Source organism: Bos mutus, chromosome 14 (genome assembly GCF_027580195.1).
Source record: "Bos mutus isolate GX-2022 chromosome 14, NWIPB_WYAK_1.1, whole genome shotgun sequence".
NCBI lineage: Eukaryota > Metazoa > Chordata > Mammalia > Artiodactyla > Bovidae > Bos > Bos mutus.
This window is the reverse complement of record NC_091630.1, coordinates 13971737-13990459: the sequence shown is the minus strand read 5'-3', so window position 1 is coordinate 13990459 and position 18723 is coordinate 13971737. Positions and strand designations below refer to the sequence as shown.

The 18723-nt window shown below is 55.9% G+C and overlaps 1 protein-coding gene across 1 annotated transcript; it reads left to right on the top strand.

The window, feature by feature from the left end:
• Positions 1-490: 490 nt before the first annotated feature.
• Positions 491-17865, top strand: GDF6 (growth differentiation factor 6). The gene is made up of 2 exons (XM_070382819.1): positions 491-914; positions 16560-17865. Exons 1-2 carry the CDS (start codon positions 491-493, stop codon positions 17549-17551), a joined length of 1416 nt encoding a protein of 471 aa, XP_070238920.1. The 3' UTR covers positions 17552-17865.
• The last annotated feature ends 858 nt before the right edge of the window (positions 17866-18723 follow it).

Genomic DNA, 18723 nt, shown 5'->3' with positions numbered 1-18723 from the left:
GGGGCGGGGGAAGACCGGGAGCCCGCGCAGCGCGGTGCTGCGGCGGGACCGAGCTTCGAACAGAGCTGGAGGGGCTCTGGCGCTGCGGAGGACCCTGGCTTCCTTGCCGCCGAGCGGCCTCGCGAGCCTACTCCTGCCCGCCGCGCCGGGCCCCGCTCCGCGCGCACCGCCCGGCAACCCCGCGCACGTCCCGCGGGGGCGCTGCGTGCCCCTTCCCCGGCCACCCGGCCCACAGCGGCCCCCTCTTCCCAACACCTCCTGCCCACACCACCCAGCCTCTCCTCCCACCCTCTCCTCCCCTTCCCTCCGTCCTCTCCCCTCCCCTCCCGACGAGGGGCGGGAGGGGGCGTGGCAGGGCCGGGATTTGTGTGGCTGGGACCCGGCTCCTCGCACTCCGAGTCCGCCGGAGGAGCCGGGCCCCGGCCGCTGTCCAGCCGCTCCGTGCCGCCCCTCTCGCCCGGTGCCGCTGCCTCTCGGGGAGACGCTCGCCATGGATACCTCCAGGGTCCTGCTCTCGGCCGTCTTCCTCATCAGTTTCCTGTGGGATCTGCCGGGTTTCCAGCAAGCTTCCATCTCTTCCTCCTCGTCGTCCGCCGAGCTGGGCTCCGCCAAGGGAATGCGAAGCCGCAAGGAAGGAAGGATGCCGCGGGCGCCGAGAGAGAATGCCACGGCCCGGGAGCCCCTGGATCCCCAGGAGCCCCCGCCGAGGCCGCAGGAGGGGCCCCAGCGGCGGCCGCCACAGCAGCCTGAAGCTCGGGAGCCTCCCGGCAGGGGCCCGCGCGTGGTGCCCCACGAGTACATGCTGTCAATCTACAGGACTTACTCCATCGCCGAGAAGCTGGGCATCAATGCTAGCTTTTTCCAGTCTTCCAAGTCGGCTAATACGATCACTAGCTTTGTAGACAGGGGACTAGGTAAGTGGCAAAGAGGACACCCGACTGCTTTCTCCCTGGAGGTCAGCCGCCAGGGCTCAGCTCAGGCGCTGGCAGGAGGCTGCATCTGTGAATTCGCCTTTCCGCTCTGGATACCTCCCCCTTTTCTTTTCTTAAATTGCTTTTTCTCAAGCCCAATACGTTTCCGAACGCGGCTGCAGATTTTATTCCAGTGTGCAATTCTCCCTGCCTCTCTTTCGTCTGTTTCTTTCTTTCTTTCTCCATTCCTTCCCTCTTTCTCTCGCCTTTTGCAGAAAGCAGCGTGGGGGCCGCATGTCTGGTGGCTGCTGGAGGAAGCGTGGAAGGCGGGAGGTGGCGGGTAGATGACCCGGGCTGGAGAGGAGTCGCGGCGGGCACGGATGAAACCCGCGGCGAGGTTTCCCGGATGGTACCGGGTGTACGGTCCAAGGCCCCGAGCTGCGCGTTGCGGACCGAGCGGCCCTGGGACCCGAGCAAGCCCTGGGAAGCCCCGAGCTCCCATCGGCTCCGGGAAAAGCCGTCAGAAGCGAATGCTGCGGTCCAGAGCAGCGAGTTCTCGAGCGGCGGGTGGCAGTGCCCTGGCCCAGCCGTTCCGCTGGTACCCGACCGCTCCTGGCGCTGGGTGTGGGCATGGTCAGTCGCATAGGAGCCCCGCGCCCTCGGGGTCGCAACCGAGTCATTTCTGCAGAGGCAGCGGCAACAACTGGCTGGGAGAGCCGGGAGCAGAGGCAAGTGGGCTCAGTTTGGGTGTTTTGTTGGTTCTTAATCCACGTGGGTGCCTGACTGTGCTCACCCACCTTTCTCAGCCAGGCAACTCGCCTCTCTCTGCGCATCGACCCAGGGGACCCGTCTTTGGGCCCCTCCGTGGCTCTGGTGCATGTGTGGGTGTCTGCGGAAACCCCTGCGCCCCCTCCCTGCCACCCGCGCGGGTCTGCAGCGTGGCGAGTGCCTTGGAGAGAACCTCACGCTACCCTGGTCCCAGAAATTGGGGAGGGATCCGCCGGCGCCGGGCACTCAGCTCCTAAAGAGACAATAACGTGGAAGGAGATGGGATGAAGGGGAATAAAGCAAAGGGAGGGCAAAGGGGAGGTAGGGGGCGAGGAGAAAGGAAGGAGGCATCGGTCCACTCCGCCACCCGCCCAGACGTAGCTCCTCGGCTTCGATATACCTTCCCAGCCCCCCCACTTCCAGGTCAGTGTAAGTGAGGTCTCCCAGGAACTGGCCAGCACCGGGGTTCGGACCGAGACGACCACCCGGCTGACCTGGGGACTGGCACGCCCTTGAAATTTACAGAACAGGCCCCGAGCCCCCGGCTCTTTCCAGGCTTCAGGCCCCAAGCCCCCTTCCTTGCCGCCGCCTTCCTGACCCGCATGGGTCCAGCCCACGAGGCGTTCGCGGCTGCAGCAGGAGGTCAGCGAGGTTCACGAGCTGCCGAAAGGTCTGGGCGGCAAATTAACGCCAGGTATTTTATGGTGATTTCAGGACTAGTAAAGCCACCTTGGCAAATACAAGTGGCTTCTTCGCAGCTTTGCATCAGGGTCCCCGGCCTCCCTGCTGCCGGCACAGCTCGCCCTGACCCCACTTCCAACCCTCGCCCTACCTCTGTTGTTTCTCTGCCTCCAGATCCTCTGTGTATCCTTCATCCTCTCTAACTCCCTAATCGAAGACTTACCCCAGACTTCCCCAGTCGAGAGACTAAGGAAGAACAGAGGGGATTATTCTAAAGGCCTTTCCCCAGGGAAAGAAGTCCCGGAGGCCCAGGGTGGCCAGCGGTTGGGCGCGCCTTTTCTTCTCCCCACGGGAAGTTGCCAGAACCTCTGCCCCTCCCCCAGACAGACGCCCCCTAACTCGCAAGCTGCGCCCCAAGAGTTTGGCAGAGGACCAGGGGACCCTGCGGGCTGCTGGGAGGCGTCTACCGAAGCCTGCGGCGTCGGGGCAACTGTGGGAGGTCTCTGGGGACTCCAGGTCGGGCGCAGACGCGGGCTCGCTTCACCCTGGCTTGTGCGGCTGCCTCTCCCCGGGCATCGCGCTGGGCGCCCCTGGGCGCCAGAGGTAGGGAGGAGACTGGCTGCGCGCCCAGCCTGGGGGAGGCAGGGGTGGGGGGCGGGGGGCTCTGTTCCTGAGCCAAGCTCTCCAGGCTAGCCGGACCGAGATACAGACGTTCGGCTTCCACTCCCGAACGCGGTCCCCAGCCGGAGGAGACGCGGCGTGACCACCTGGCCCTCCGCGTCCAAGGCGCGGTCTTCCCCGAGCCCTCAGGTTCCCAGAAAACGGGAAGAAAAGGCAGTTCGTTGAGCCGGAAGGTTGTGCGGCGGGTAGCACGCCGCGCGGGGGCGAAGGAGTGCGAAGCCGCCGGCTGCAGGGGGCGCGCGGAGGAGGGGGCGCGCAGGGGAGGGGGTGCTTTGCGGACCACAGCCCCAGCTTGATAAAGGGAAAGCCTCACTTTCCCTCTCACTGATTTTGATTTGATGTGTCACCGGCGGTGACCTCGGGCTGGACCTTCCGGGGCTTGCTTAGCATCGGGCCCCTGATTGGAGTGTTTCAACTCAGCGATCTAATTGAGGGTTCATGTCATAACACATCAAACGGTGTCTAGTCTCCCGTGATGGAAGGGACCCGCCAGCCGCGCATCCCGGGTTCCTGGCGAGGACTTCCGCCCCTCTCACGTGGGGACTCTCAAACCGCGCCAAACCCTCGGGCCTCCCCTCCCCCAGCTGGGGATGGCAGGACAAGGAGCAAAGAGAAGCGGCCAACCGAGAGCCGCGCCGGCCGCGCTGACTTGGCGCCTTGCCTCGGGGATGTTTAAATCGCCGTCGAGTGTGGCAGGCTTGGCTTTGAGAAGCAGCGGGTCCCTCGGGGGCACAAGCAAAGACCACGTAAGGAATCCTGAAGCCCGCTGTTGAGGTCTGAACTACTTAACATACAGTATTCCAAAAAAAAAAAAAGTCTTCCTCACCTGAGGGCCCCCGGAACCCCAAAAGTTACACCTAAAGCTTGCATTTCAAGAATGGGAGCGTGCGGATGAACTTTGCCCAGCGTGGATGGATTCAGAGCGCTTTAGATCTGTGACGACTGCATGTTCAGTACTGCCTCACTCCCTGCCCTCCTTCTCTCACCGCCCCCCTCCCCCCACCCAGGAGACTTGATTGCAAGCTTTTAAAAATTTGTCCACCCTTTCAGTTTGCTCTCCGATATAACTGGGATATGTTGACATATTGAGCATTTACTGTGTACCGAATGCTGGGCTAACATCTGTTACATGAATTATTTCATTTAGTTCTAACAACACCTCCCTCCCCCAGGAAGAAAGTGCTACAATCCCTGTTTTACAGATGATTTTAAAGAAGGCAGAGAGATTAAGCAAGTTGTTCAAGGTCACACAGCTAATGAGACCTGAAGCATATAGCCAGTTCTGCAGGCTTACCTCTGGCGCTACATGGATAGAGCAAGGCAAGAGGAAATTTCTAAAGCATGGTGGCAGGAAACAGAAGTAGAAAAAATGGACAGACTCCCTACCTCTGTAATCTCTCAAGACTTAGGAGTTGGAGTGAAATGTTGAATTCACAGGTCTAAAACTGAGATGCACCTTGCTTCCTCTTTGATCTCCCTGTAAAAGGCACAAACCGCTGTATCCCTGACCTTCAATTTTTAAAGGTAGTTTTCACATAGCATGTATGTGAGTGAAAGTCACTCAGCGGTGTCCGACTCTTTGCGATCCCATGGACTATACAGTCCACGGACTTCTCCAGGCCAGAATACTGGAGTGGGGAGCCATGCCCTTCTCCAGGGAATCTTCCCAATCCAGGGATTGAACCCAGGTCTCCTGCATTGTGGGCAGATTCTTTACCAGCTGAGCCACCAGGGAAGCCCTGACCTTTAAGAATGCCTCCAAATCGTGCTTTCAAGATGATTTTGGATCCACAGAGATGGGAAAGTGTGTGCATGTGTGTGTTGGCACAGTGATAGGATCAGGATGGACCAGGTTGGATATACAGACATTGCAGTTAGCACATGATAGAGCTTATTAAAAGACCACAAGTACAGGGGGCTTGGATCCCCAGCCCCGGAGCCTGGGAAAGGCAGACAGTGAGAACTGTGAATTCAGTGTGGCTGTAAGATAGAGGGTGAGGGAGAGTGAGGCAAAACTCGGACTTTAATTTAGGTAGTGAGAAGCACCACTGTTAATTCCAACAAGGGACCAAAAAAAAAAAAAAAAAAAAAAAAGCCTCTTAAGGATGAAGAAAACAAAATGAACCTAAGAACACTGCTGTGAGTTAGGTTTCTAGATAATTTTGAAATAAGAATACTCTTTACGTTTTTTGTTTTTTTTTTTTTTTGGTTGTTGTTACAATAGCACTCTCAGAAAGGAGGCAGTAGGGAACAGATAAAAACCAACCAACCAAACAAACCAAAAAAAAAAAAAAAAAAAAACCTAAAACCTAGATCTGAACATCCTTGAAGAACTTGACACCCTGGAAATGAACCTCAGGAGAGTTTGCCCGGGATCGCTGGCTTCTAGGTTTACCTTCTGGGTCGCGATTGCCAGGGGGCAGGGCAGGACAGTTGTGGGGATAGTCTGGCGGCGGGAAGCACTTCTAAGAGCGGCGTCGTTCCCTCCTAATTGAAGTGCGTCTGGCGCGGTATGTTTATGCAAAACAGCGAGTTTCTGGGTGGACCTGGGCAAAGAGTGGTGCAATCAACGCAGCCGGGCTTTTGCCCGAACCCTGTTGTCGTTGGCAAACGGAAAATGAAATATAAGCAGGGAAGTATTTTAATGGGGATGGAGGGAATTCACAACTGTTAATTATTTGGTGACCTTGTATTCGATTTGTTTGAGTCCCTTATAAAAACACTAATGCAGACCAGACGGCCAAGTGAGGAAGCCGGCAGAAGGTTCCAATCTAGGCTTTATTTCCCCGGAAAGAGGGAACAGCCTTGGGAAAGGACTGCTGAGCGTTCAAGTGCGTGCGGGTGAGGACGCGCCCCCGTGAGCCCCGCGCAGGGTTTGCGAAGCCCTCCAGGTTCAGGATCCCGGTCAAGTCCAGTGAACGGGCAGGTCCTGGAACTAACCCCCGGGGTAAGGGAAGGAAGCCTGAAACCAGAAGTTTGTTCTGCCCTTCTGGATGGGATGACTAAAACATTTTTCAGGCCATAAACCTAACCCTTGGCCACGGGCTCGTTGTTAAATGGCAGTTACTGTCACTCCCATCCCTAAGGCCTTAAGGGCCGCCTTACAAATGCCGCTTTAGCAAGAGGCTAACAACGCCTAGTGTCTTCTACAGCGAGAGGGCAAGTATCGCCAGAATTCTGGGCCGGGCTTCCTCAGCAGGAGAGACTAATCAGAGAAGGACACTGTGCTTTTTCCTGGCGCGGGAGGTTCTGGGGCTCTGGGAGTTTGCGAGTTGCTGGGGGGGAGGGGATCGAAAAACGTGCACCAACGTCCTTGTCGTTTCTGCACACGAAAAAAAAAAAAAAAATCCCTAAGCCACAACCCACGACAGGCCTTGGGAATCCCTTCCCGCGCAAACTGAATCAAGACATGAAAGCTCCCCCTTCTGACCAGAGTGACCTCGGGGAATGCAGAGCGTTGGACTGATGGGCTCTCTAGTGCACCCCGTTTTTTTCTCTCAGCTGGAGCTCTGGGGTTCTGGCCGCACACCTCGGGGAAGCTGGTGACTTCTTCCTGGGGGTGGCGTGGTCAGACAGGGAGAAGGCAACTGAGCAGACAGGTGGGGGAAATATGTAGCAGGCGGGCGGAAAAAAAACTTTTGTTTCCTGCCAGGACTTCGGCTTGCATCCAACGACCCAGAGCAAATCAACAAAGAATCCCTGGGAGCCTTTAAGTGCAGAGGAGAGTTCTGGTTCTAGAACTCTGCGGGTATGGAATACCCCCTGGTTAAGCGATGCTCTCTGGACCTGGGAAGGGGTCCAAGTCGAGGCCGCGAGGGGTGGTGAGCAGGAATGTGGGTTCACAGCGCCATTTCCTTGCTTGGTACATACCACCTCCCTCAACCCCGTTCCCATCACCCCCACCCCAACCCCCGCGCCCTTAAAGCCTGGCTGTTTATTTTTAAGCTCAGTGTCGGTTAAATGGTGTCTCTTGTTTGGTGGTGGTTGTAGTGGTGGTGGTTTAGTAGCTAAGTCGTGTCCGACTCTTCCGACCCTATGGGCTAGAAAGCCTGCCAGGCTCCTCTGTCCATGGGATTCTCCAAGCAAGAATACTGGAGTGGGTGGCCATGTCCTTCTCCCGTCTCTTGTTTACAGGGATCAAATAGGTCCTCGTCGGCTTAATGGGTTCCAGGGAGGCTGCTGCCTCCCTCCAGGACAGTCCATTAGCGCTGCTGGGGGCCCAGGGTTGGGTCTGCTGGGGGTGAGCTGCTTCAGGCTCTGGGAGCCGGGAGGCGCGCGCTGCGCGGCCCGTGGCCGGGGCGCCTGGGGACCCGGCAGGGTTTAGGGACCCGGTAGTGGGCGTGCGTGCAGGGGAGGAGAGGGCGGGTCTGACGGCTGGAGCGGAGGGGAAAGCAGGAGCGGTGGCAGCGCGGAGGATTAATTTTGGGGTCAATCGGGGATGGTTTACCCATACCCCTTCTCCCCCTAAATAACCTCTGACCCGAAGAGAATCCGTGAGCCTGTTTTATAAATCTGGCATCCGGGCAACTTGGTCCAGTCGCGATCCCACTTCTCAGCCTACCGCCGCTCCCATGCCCAGTAAGGGGGGCGGGGGGCGGAGGGTGGAACTGAAGGATGCTAGACTATGGGTCATAACTGCCACCAGGAATCTCGTTTATGCTAGCGCGTTATTTCGGGACTCAGCCCGAGGTGAACACAGTGCAGCTGAGTTGCCACGATGCCGGCCTCAGGAGGAGTGTCCGGGTCAGCACCTGAAGAAACACGAATCACTGAGGTTTCTCCTGAGCAGGAAGCCCCCCCCCCCACCCCGCCCCATCCCGTCCCCCGCCCCGGCGCTGACCGTCCCATATCCCCGCACATAACCACATGCCAGTTTGAGCCAGTCCTTCCACCTGCAACTTCGGGACTGGTCATGGAGGGGAAACAACGTAAAATGGGAAACTTTTCTTCTACTTTGAATCTCCAAGCTCTCAAGTCCAAAGGCCGAGATCATGTTCAGCCCAAAGGGCAGTTTCAGGGCTGAGATGCAACTACCCTGGGCTCTCAGGTGACCCTATACAAGTCGACATAGCAGGTGGGGCGACCTTGGGCAAATCAACCAGGTGTGGACCCTGCTCCGAGGGTCCAGGAGACAGCAGTGACCTGCAGGCGATGCTGTGGCCGAGGACAACGGGGCACAGGCTGCTTAGCTGCAGAGGAAAGGTACGAGAGAAGGTCGACTCGTGGGTGCTTCCGAGCTTCTGTTTGGATTTCAACTGCGGTGCTGTCAAATTAAGATCTGAGCCAATGTGGTCCAGAGCCCAGGATAGGATATCAGTGAAGAGAGAAGCCTGATGAAGTGTCCTTCATCTGGGCTTTGCATCTCTGGCTCATGAGCCCCTGTGGCCAGGATAGTTGCACCATGTGCGTGGAAACTGCTTTATAAATGAATCTGTTTCATGCTGAGAGACAAAAGGAGTCTCTTCCAAGTACCTCTGGGCTCCTGCTAGGGGTGCCCAGTGCCCAGAGATCAGGAAAAAGGCTGGCATGTCTCCTTCCAGAAACTTGCTGAAAGCTCCCTGGAAGAGCAAAGTTGTTCCCAGCCGGGTGGAAATCGGGGTTCCCCTTCGCTCTCCCCACCCAACCTCACTGGTTTGCCTCAGGCTGAGTGAAAACTTGCTGTGGGAACATTGAGGTTTCTCTTCCGGATAGAGGCTGGCCACCAGACTCATTCTTTGTGGTTCCCAAGGCCCCGGCTAGAGCCAGGCAGAGGGGGCAGGGACGTGCTGGGGCTTTGGGAAGAGGGTGGAAAAGTCCTCTGTGGAGGCTTTCCTGGGGCCTTTCTGATCTTTAAAAGGTGGAAAGAAGCTGAGAAATTCAGGGCAAGCTATTGGGGAAAACACTGGGGAAGCCAACAGACCAGAGCGAAGGCTCATTGGGTGAATGTGTGGTGAGGAGGCGCGGGCCCAGGGGAGGTCTGTGGGACTGTGATGCCACAGCCTCCTCGCACTGAGGCCCAAGGCGTCATTCATGGCTACAACTCCTTCTCTTCCCAGCTGCCTGATGAAGCTAGGGAACACCTCTCCTGTACCCTAGATTGGCTCTGTGGACAGTTTGTGCCCCACAAACGTGGCAGCGGGAGAGTGGGAGGCGAGGAGCAAGGAGACCAGCCACTAGGGCTCTCAGGGGTGAGGTAGATTTGCATACTGCCTACCTGCTACCTGCAGAGGAGGGCCCTGTCCTTGATGAGGTTCTGGCTGGAGGTTGGTAGTTCACTTGGCATTGTGGGAGGGACCCAGAGCAGTGGATAAAGCCTAGGGACTGAGATGGAGCAAGGTGATGGGAGTGAAGCTGAAACCCTTATGGGCCTGGCCCTTCACTGGGAGCCCTTGTTTCTTTCTTGACCCCTCTGCCCAGCACCTCCCCTCCACTCACTTCTGAAAATCTTGTGGAGAGAACTGGACTGCATCTCAAAGAAGACCAAGAGGAGGACAGGTGCGTCTTCCCCCCAGGACCCCTTACCTGGCCGTAGGTAGTTATAGTAATATTGGCTGCATTGGTTGGGTGCTTCTGTCTGTCATGCACAGCCGGCTCTGGTTGCCTCCACTCTGACCTTTACAATGACTCTGCAAAGTGGAGGGGTGGTGGTGTCATTTTCCTGCTTTACAGATGAGGCATATGATGCTGGGAGAGCTTATGTGATTTAGTCCATCCAAGATCATCCAACCAATAAGTTACAGGTCAGAATCCCAATCGGAGAAGGCAATGGCACCCTACTCCAGTACTCTTGCCTGGAAAGTCCCATGGACGGAGGAGCCTGGTGGACTGCAGTCCATGGGGTTTCGAAGAGTCGGACACAACTGAGTGACTTCCCTTTCCCTTTCCCTTCAGGATCCCAATCACGGCTCAGACTCTAGATTCCTATCCTCTTTCCATGTCATCAGTAGTAACTAACAGGTACACATATCCTCGGATGTCTTTCTTACTCTATCTCATTTGCCAACCTTCCCTCAGTGACTGTGAGCTGGCATGACGTTCTCATTTAGCGAAAGTTATTTCCATCTAAGTTCTATTTCAAAAGTCCAGTTGTTGGCATTCCCTCGGTTCTGCTGATTAGGAACTGAGTGACACTTGGAGATCGGGATGGATGTCCTCCCCACAGTCACCAGCAACGCAAAAGAGCTGGAGAGTTCTCAGGGTCTCTACCAGACACACAGCTCAGCGGCTGGGAAGTCCAGAGTGATGGCACAGGTACTGGAGCCAGACTGCCACATCTACCTCTATCTTGGACAAGTGACATTTGAGCCCTCTGTGTTTTAGTTTTGTGAATCATGACATAACAATGATATTTTTTCTTTTTTTTTTTTGAAGAAAATGACTTAGATAGTTTTGAAACTTAAATGACTTATTATAAGTTTAGAATTTAGATCATGCCCAGCACACAGTGGGCTTCTCAGATGGTGCTAGTAGTAAAGAACCTGTCTGCCAATGCAGGAGACATGAGACATGTGTTCGATCCCTGGGTCAGGAAGATAGATCCCTTGGAGAAGGGAATGGCAACCTACTCCAGTATTCTTGCCTGGAGAATCCCATGGACAGAGGGGCCTGGCAGGCTACAGTTTGCAGGGTAGCAAAGAGTCAGACACGACTGAGGTGACTTAGTACGCACATAGTGAGTGCATAAAACAGAGTTCACTGTTAGGATTATGCTGGAGTTGAGCAAAAGCATCCCAGACAGGGTGAATTGTGTGGGTGGCCTCATGAATCAGTGGGACGGCTCAGCAAGGTCAGCAGTTTGCAAGGCTCAGATCTTGGTGGAGGTGGGGCTCAGGACAAAATGACCTGGAGATCACTGTCCCAGAAGAGGGTAATAGTTGGAGAAGAAATTATTCAGAGACCTTCATACCCCATCGGAGAAAGGACGGAAGACTCCTTTTCACTCACCCAGTACACCTGGCTCTATTTCCAACTTGTGGACTTGGGCAACCTCAGGGCATCGTCAGGGCTGAGTGACCTGGGAAGAAGAGGCTCCAAGCCAGCTCTGAGTTCCCTGCTTGAAGGTCTTCTCATTTCCAGTAAAGGGAAAGAACAAAAAAGGAATTCCTGGTAGAACCCAGCGCCCTTTGTGTTGGCGGCTCTGTGACGGATGTGGGTCTCATGTCCTCCCTGTTTGCCCCGCTGCCCAATCAGAACCCTGGAAGAGGGGCGTGGCTCCGGTCCCAGGGCTTCGGTCCGAATCAAGACCTTCAGATCGTGTCCCCCTTCCGAGCTGCAAGACCCTGGGCGAGGGATGACTCCTCATGGAGCCCCCTCTGTCACCTATAAAAGAATGAGTGCGTAACAGTTAGAACGGGCCTCCCACGCTGTCGCTGAGGATTCACGCACGGGACCGAGGCCACCAAACCCTGAGCACGTGCCCGGCACAGAAGCGCTCCCGGGAGCATTCAGGGATGTTTTTGAAGGTGGTGGTGGGGGCGTGTGGGGTGGGGGGCGGAGGAGGGAAAGGCTGAGCAGCTAAGACCTCCGGAGTCTCCTTTGTGAAGACGGGCGATTATCCTCTCCGCTCCGTCCCCACCTAGCGGACTAGGGTGGGAGACCCCGCTGTCTTCGGAGCTTTCTGGGTCGCAGCCCATCGCCGGAGGACACGCGGCCGGACGAGCGGTGGGCGGCCGGTGGAGGCGGGTGGGGCCTGCCAGTGGCCGCTTAGGTCACGGCGGATTTAGAGGACGCGAGCGGGACACGCACTAATTGGCAGCGTCCTGGAGCCCAGGGTCTGGGCGCGAAGGGCCTTGAGGGGCGAGCTGGAGCTGCGGGGCGCCCTCCGGGCCCCGCAGAGTGACGCACGATGCAACCAGGACTCTCAAGAGGGACTTCAAGTTGCGGACATAGGGCAAGATGTCCTGGGGAAACGCATTGCGGGCCGGGCCCTTTCCGCCCCAAACCAAAGGATGTTTGGGGTTTTAGGAGGCTGTCTGCAGGATGGCGCGCGAGGGAGCCGTCCGCAGCTCGATTAGTGCGGGTGGGCGGGGTAGGCTGCCTTACCGCTCTCCTGGTATCCTGACTTAAGGCGCCCTCGGGTATCCTTTTTCTTTACGCACTGATATTTGCTTCTTGGGCGTCCCTGGTGGCTCAGATGGTAAAGAATCTTTCTGCAATGCAGGAGACCCGAGTTCTATCCCTGGGTCAAGAAGATCCTCTAGAGAAGGGAAGGGCGACCCACTCCGGTATTCTTGCCTGGAGAATCCCATGGACAGAGGAGCCTGGCCAGGCTACAGTCCATGGGGTCGCAAAGAGTAGGACACGACTGAGCAACTAGCACTCCAATGATGGGAGAGGAGGCTTGTGGGAGGGAGTGTGAAGGGCTGGTTTTCTACCCACAGATGGCCAGGACAGCAGGAGCCAGGCCTTGTGATGCCAGGATCGTCAGGCAAAGTATCTGCAGGGTCACAGTGGATGGTGTGTGCACTCCCCAAGCTGGAAGCCTCCTCTGGGGCTATTTCTGTAATGCATGCCTCCAGAGCAGGTCCAGACAGGTGGAGAATGTATTCTGATGGGGAGCTTCACAGAGCCACCACGGATGGTGGATTAGAGGTTCTGGACACACGTGGCTGTAAGAGTTTTTTTTTTTTTAAGTGGGGGTGTCTGTGGCAGGGGGCAGGAGGAGCAGGGAGCGATAGGAACTTGGTTCTGGTGAGTGCTGCCTTAGCTCTTGCCCTGGTCCTGCGTTTTACCCTCCCCACCTGGTGGGGCATCTGAAAGAGCCCAGGGGGTGGGCTCATCTAGATGTCTGTGTGGTTCCTACAGTGGTGACTCAACCAGCATCACCTGGGAACTGAGGAAAATCCAAATTCTGGGTCCCACCTCAAACCTCTGGGGCCCAAGAGAGTATACATTTCTGACAGATTCCTGGGGAAAGCTGATGATGCGTTTTTAGGGACCACTGCAGTTTCAGTGGCTCAGAGAGCTATTCACACTGCTCTACTCTGGTACCCGAGTCACCGCATTCTCACGCACATGGCCCTGAGCCCACTTCCAGGCCCTGGTCAGCTTCTTCTCTGGGTCTGTGCTCCTAAGAGTGTGTCAACTGCCCAGTGTGTGCACCTGTATCTGGGGAAGTGCGCACCTGTGGCACATGTGTCCATGCAGGTGAGGCCCCCCAAACTGTGGGATGGAGCTAGTATGGGAAGAAAAGACAGCAGGATACAGGTGGAAGCCCCCATTTGTATTCTTTCTCCTAGCTCTGGAATGGGTGGGGAAGCAGGCTGATCTTGCTAGAAAAATCAAGTGAATCCCAAGTCTGCAGAACCAGTGGAAACCTCTTTTTACAGAGGTTTTCTCTGTTTTGACCCCTCTTGAGGACTACAAAAACATGGCTCAGCTGTGTAGACTAAGCATTTATTAGTTCACACTTTTACTTTTTAAAATTTAAATTAAAAAACTTTTTTTTTTTACAAAAAATTGTGTTGATTTCTGCCATACAACAATGCAGGTAGGGAGGGGATTAAGTGTAATTATGGCTAATTTGCATTGTTGTATGGCAGTCCATGCTTTTAAAAAAAGGAATGAAGACAAAAGCAGGCTGATTTCTCTGTGTTGCATGAGAGAAAACTAAATAAATCATCTTTTACACCTCCCTCTTCTTCCCCTATACCTCTCCAACCAGTGACAAATTGTCTCAAAAGTTATGTAAGCAGAGATGGAAATGATTTCCTAAAGGATCCCAGGTTTGATTCCTACCAAGCCCTGAAAATACAGTTTGGACTGTATGCTTCATCACTTATACCCTGGCCACTCCCAGTTGCCTTGGCTCCAGGACCTGGACTCTAATGGATAGGCAATGAGAGCCATGGGCTCCTGCTGCTAAGTTGCTTCAGTCGTGTCCGACTCTGTGTGACCCCAAAGACATCAGCCCACTAGGCTCCTCTGTCCCTGGGATTCTCCAGGCAAGAATACTGGAGTGGGATGCCATTTCCTTCTCCAATGCATGCATGCATGCATGCTAAGTCATTTCAGTCGTGTCCGACTCTGCGACCGTATGGACAGCAGCCCACCAGGCTCCACCATCCACGGGATTCTCTGGGCAAGAATACTGGAGTTGGTTGCCATTTCCTTCTCCAGGGAGCCGTGGGGCTTACCGGCTAAATGCTCCAACTCTGGAATTAAAGAGACCTAGGTTTGAGTCTGAATACCACCACTTATTGGGCTTCCCTGGTGGCTCAGAGGTTAAAGTGTCTGTCTGGAATGTGGGAGACCCGGGTTTAATCCCTGGGTCGGGAAGATCCCCTGGAGAAGGAAAGATCCCCTGGAGAAGGAAAGATCCCCTGGAGAAGGAAACGGCAACCCACTCAAGTACTCTTGCCTGGAGAATCCCATGGAGGGAGGAGCCTGGTAGGCTACAGTCCATGGGGTCACAAAGAGTTGGACACAACTGAGTGACTTCACTTTCACCACCACTTATTAGTTTTCAGACTCGGGTAATTAGTTTTTCCAAGCCTTGGTTTTCCCATCTGTAAAATGGGAACAATATGAGTACTTACCTTGCAGGACCGATCTGTGCTCGTGGATAAAGTAAGGATGAAAAATATGTCAGCCCTCAAGACATCGAGCTGGTGCAGCAAGAACCTTAGGTTTGTCCCTCTTATCACCTCCTTAGTTTGGGGAGAGAGAAATTTGAGAGACAGGAAGGGGAAGCCTCAGGCAATAATACGCCCAGAGATCTGGGTGGTGGTTGAATGTTGTCAGACACAGGTTTCTTTAAAGGAGAAGAAAGTGTGCTGAATTCCCACTGATTTTAATATGACCCTGGTCGGTTTGAAGGTCTCGGCTTCCATAAATCAAGTGCCTCCAGCGGCTTTTCCCTTTTCACCTCTCTAACCCTTCCCACAGCTCCATCTCAGGTCCGGACTTGCACGACTGAGTGAGGCGGCCGGCTGCCCAGCGGTCAGCCTGGAGTGGGGACTAGGTGTGGCAGAGGCTCCAGATCTAGTGCCCCGGGGCTACATCTGGACAGGCATCGAGGGCCGGACCCCAGGACCCGGTGACACTTTTACTATTGAAGTCTACCCCAACTTTACTAGCTTCTGGGGCAAGCTGGGGGCTTTGGGGATTTTTGTATTTGCTGGGTTGTAAATATTTTATGAGAAGGCAGCCCAGGAAAATCTGGTTAGCTTTCTGCCTTGCACACTGAAGTGGGATTGGCTTCATGCACAGATGTGTCAAAAAAAGAAGTCCAGTTTTGCCTGGGTCCCCAGGAATTCACCTTGAGTTTTTAAAAGCTTGTTATTGTCCCTCCTCTAGGTGCCCCCATTTTTTTCTCAGTGGTAACCAAAAATTTTATCTTCAGGATTGGTTGCAAAGCAAGACGATTTCAGATTGGGTAGGTGGAGGAGGGGAGAACGTCAATCTGTGTGTGTATGCATTGCTTAGGTTCTTCTCCTTGCTGATGTATTTATTTCTCATTGGCTGCAGGATCTTCTCAATGGATAGATGCCTGGTGTTAGTGTTGATTCATTTGCACCCTTGCAGACTTTGGAAACCCTTCTTGCTCTTATGTTTCTTAAGTGACTAATGAATTTAAAAAAGAAAGAAATTGCCTTGCAGCTCCGCATTCTGTGAACTTCCTACTGGGCCTAAAGGTTTCAGCAAACCTGTCTGCTGGGCAGCACCTTCCACCGTTCCACCAGACACCTGGGTTTCAATTTGGGCTGTCCCTTCAAATAAGCTTGGAGCTTTTTTTTTTTTTTAAAGCAAAGCTAAGAAACCCCAACAAAACTCCAATACCCAGGCCCTGTCCTCAGATATTGATCCAGTTGACTGAAGCACACCCTGGTGCTGTCATTTTTAAACTCTCTAGATAGTTATAAAGGGCAGCCAAGAAGTTCCCCACTTACTGACTGGCCTGTACCCTGGGTCAGACAGGCCTGTAGACGCTGAGGTGAGCAAGATTGGCCAGTACAGGGGGCTAGCTCCTACGGGCTGCTGGAGATGGGGCATGGCTGTTGCTGGGAAAGGCAGACCATGAGGAGACGAATACAAACGAGGTCCTTGTAGATCGTGCTCAGTGCTGAGAAGGTAATACACCAGGGTCCCCCGATAGTGACCGAGGGAGTCTGCTTTAGATCAGGGTGGTCAAAGATGGCCCTTTCGGAAGAGGTGACATTTGAACTGAGACGGGAATGATGAGAACGAGCCAGTCAGGAGGTGTGGAGGTATTGCGGCCACAAAGGGCGCATTAGTGGTTACTCAGGCTCCTGGGAGTGGGTGGGAAAACCGGGAGGCCGCTGCGGCCGCCTTCTCCACTGACTTCCGCGCAGGGTGTCCCGCGCTGATGGGGACGAGGGGGCCGCCCTGGTGCTCCTTCCTTTTAGCCGCTCTCCGCCAGGGCGGGGAGCCGGGGTGGTCAGCCCTCCGGGCAGGCGCCCCGGGACCCCTACCGACCTGGCCCAGCTCCCTCCCAGGGGCGGCCGCAGAGCTCCGGGCTGATCTCCCTCTTAAGTGAAACTGACTGTAATTATTATTATTATTATTTTTATCTCGCAGACGATCTCTCGCACACTCCTCTCCGGAGACAGAAGTATTTGTTTGATGTGTCCACGCTCTCAGACAAAGAAGAGCTGGTGGGCGCGGAGCTGCGGCTGTTTCGCCAGGCGCCCGCTGCGCCCTGGGGGCCGCCGGCCGGCCCGCTCCGCTTGCAGCTCTTCGCCTGCCAGTCGCCCCTGCTGCTGGAAGCGCGGAGCCTGGACCCGCAGGGGGCGCCCCGGCCCGGCTGGGAAGTCTTCGACGTGTGGCGGGGCCTGCGCCCCCAGCCATGGAAGCAGCTGTGCTTGGAGCTTCGGGCCGCGTGGGGCGGCGAGCCGGGCGCCGCGGAGGACGAGGCGCGCGCGCCGGGGCCCCAGCAGCCGCCGCCCCCGGACCTGCGGAGTCTGGGCTTCGGCCGGAGGGTGCGGACCCCCCAGGAGCGCGCCTTGCTCGTCGTGTTCTCCAGGTCCCAGCGCAAGACCCTGTTCGCCGAGATGCGCGAGCAGCTGGGCTCGGCGACCGAGGTGGTCGGCCCCGGTGCGGGGGCCGAGGGGTCGGGGCCGCCGCCGCCGCCGCCGCCGCCGCCGCCGCCGTCGGGCACCCCGGACGCTGGGCTCTGGTCGCCCTCGCCTGGCCGCCGGCGGCGGCGCACGGCCTTCGCCAGCCGCCACGGCAAGCGGCACGGCAAGAAGTCGAGGCTGCGCTGCAGCAAGAAGCCCCTGCACGTGAACTTCAAGGAGCTGGGCTGGGACGACTGGATTATCGCGCCCCTGGAGTACGAGGCCTACCACTGCGAGGGCGTGTGCGACTTCCCGCTACGCTCGCACCTGGAGCCCACCAACCACGCCATCATCCAGACGCTGATGAACTCCATGGACCCCGGCTCCACCCCGCCCAGCTGCTGCGTGCCCACCAAATTGACTCCCATCAGCATCTTGTACATCGACGCGGGCAATAACGTGGTCTACAAGCAGTACGAGGAGATGGTGGTGGAGTCGTGCGGCTGCAGGTAGCGGCGCCTTCCTGCCGCCTCGGCCCGGGATGGCCCGGGGGGAGGTCCGACCGCGGAGAGGCGGAGGGGAGCTGGCCCTCGACGAGGCGGAGAGCGGGGCCGCAGCCTGGACTTTTTTCGGCCGGTGGGAGACCAGGGAGTTCTGCCTTCCCAGAACCTTCCACCTGCCTGCCCAGAGGGAGAGACGGAATTTCACACCTTCCCCGGGGGGGCCATCCTGGAAAAACCAGCCAAGGAAGATTTCTTCAGTTTGTTTTTTTTGTTTGTTTGTTTTTTTCGGTCGTTATTAGTGTGGGTTTGGGTTTCCTCATGTGTTTCAACAGATTTCCATGGGAGGTGGGGGGCAGGGGAGACGCATACCTATTTCTCAACTGCTCCAAGGATTGGGGGGAAAAGAATGAATAGTTAGTTTAAGAAGGGAACCTGTGGAAGGAACACTCACCTTCTACCACATCTCGGTCGGATTGTTTTCTACTTGTGCAAAGGAGGTGGGTCTTTCTGGCCCTGTTCCGTGACCCCGACCCCGCGCCCCTGCAGAAAGTGTTAAGGTAGAGATATTACAAAGTCAAAAGGGGTCCTGCCTTTGGAAGAGCTTTTGCAAGACAAGAGGCGGATCCAAGCGGGCCTTTGCCGCTTGCTTGTATACCCAGCTCTGCCCCGGCCTCTTCGGGTATAGAGAAGTGGCAACCTGCATCTCACTCCAGGGGGCTCAGGTCACCGCCTTCACTGGCTTTTTCTGGGGGAAAGGGGAGCTGGTATGGATGGAATGACAAGAATGAGTCCAAATGGAACCCCCTGAAGGATAATGAGAAACCACAAGACCAGCCTCTGACGGGCTGACACCGAGGTGCCTTCGCCCAGGCTGGAGGTAACCTATGGAAAAGCCCTTCCCCATATCTGTTTCTCACTGATTTCTTTAGGCAGAATTTGCCAAAATTCAGACATCCCCTTTGAAGGGGAAGGTGATTTCCCATTTAAACAAACAAACAAACAAAAAAAAAGGGCAGAACTGGGGAACTTAGAACTAAAGTAAGAGATGCAGAGGATAGGAAAGTGACCCAAGAAGAGGAAGGGTGAAGTCGGAGGGGAGGTGATTGCCCCCCTTCCTCCCCAAGGATGCGGATGGAGGGTCAGGCCCAGGAGCTGGGAGGAGAGGGATGAAAGGAGGCACAC

Coding starts and splice junctions, on each gene's coding strand:
- GDF6 (XM_070382819.1), top strand. CDS start 491: ATGGATACCTCCAGGGTCCTGCTCTCGGCCGTCTTCCTCATCAGTTTC. Junction 915..16,559: donor CTTTGTAGACAGGGGACTAG/GTAAGTGGCAAA, acceptor TTTATCTCGCAG/ACGATCTCTCGCACACTCCT.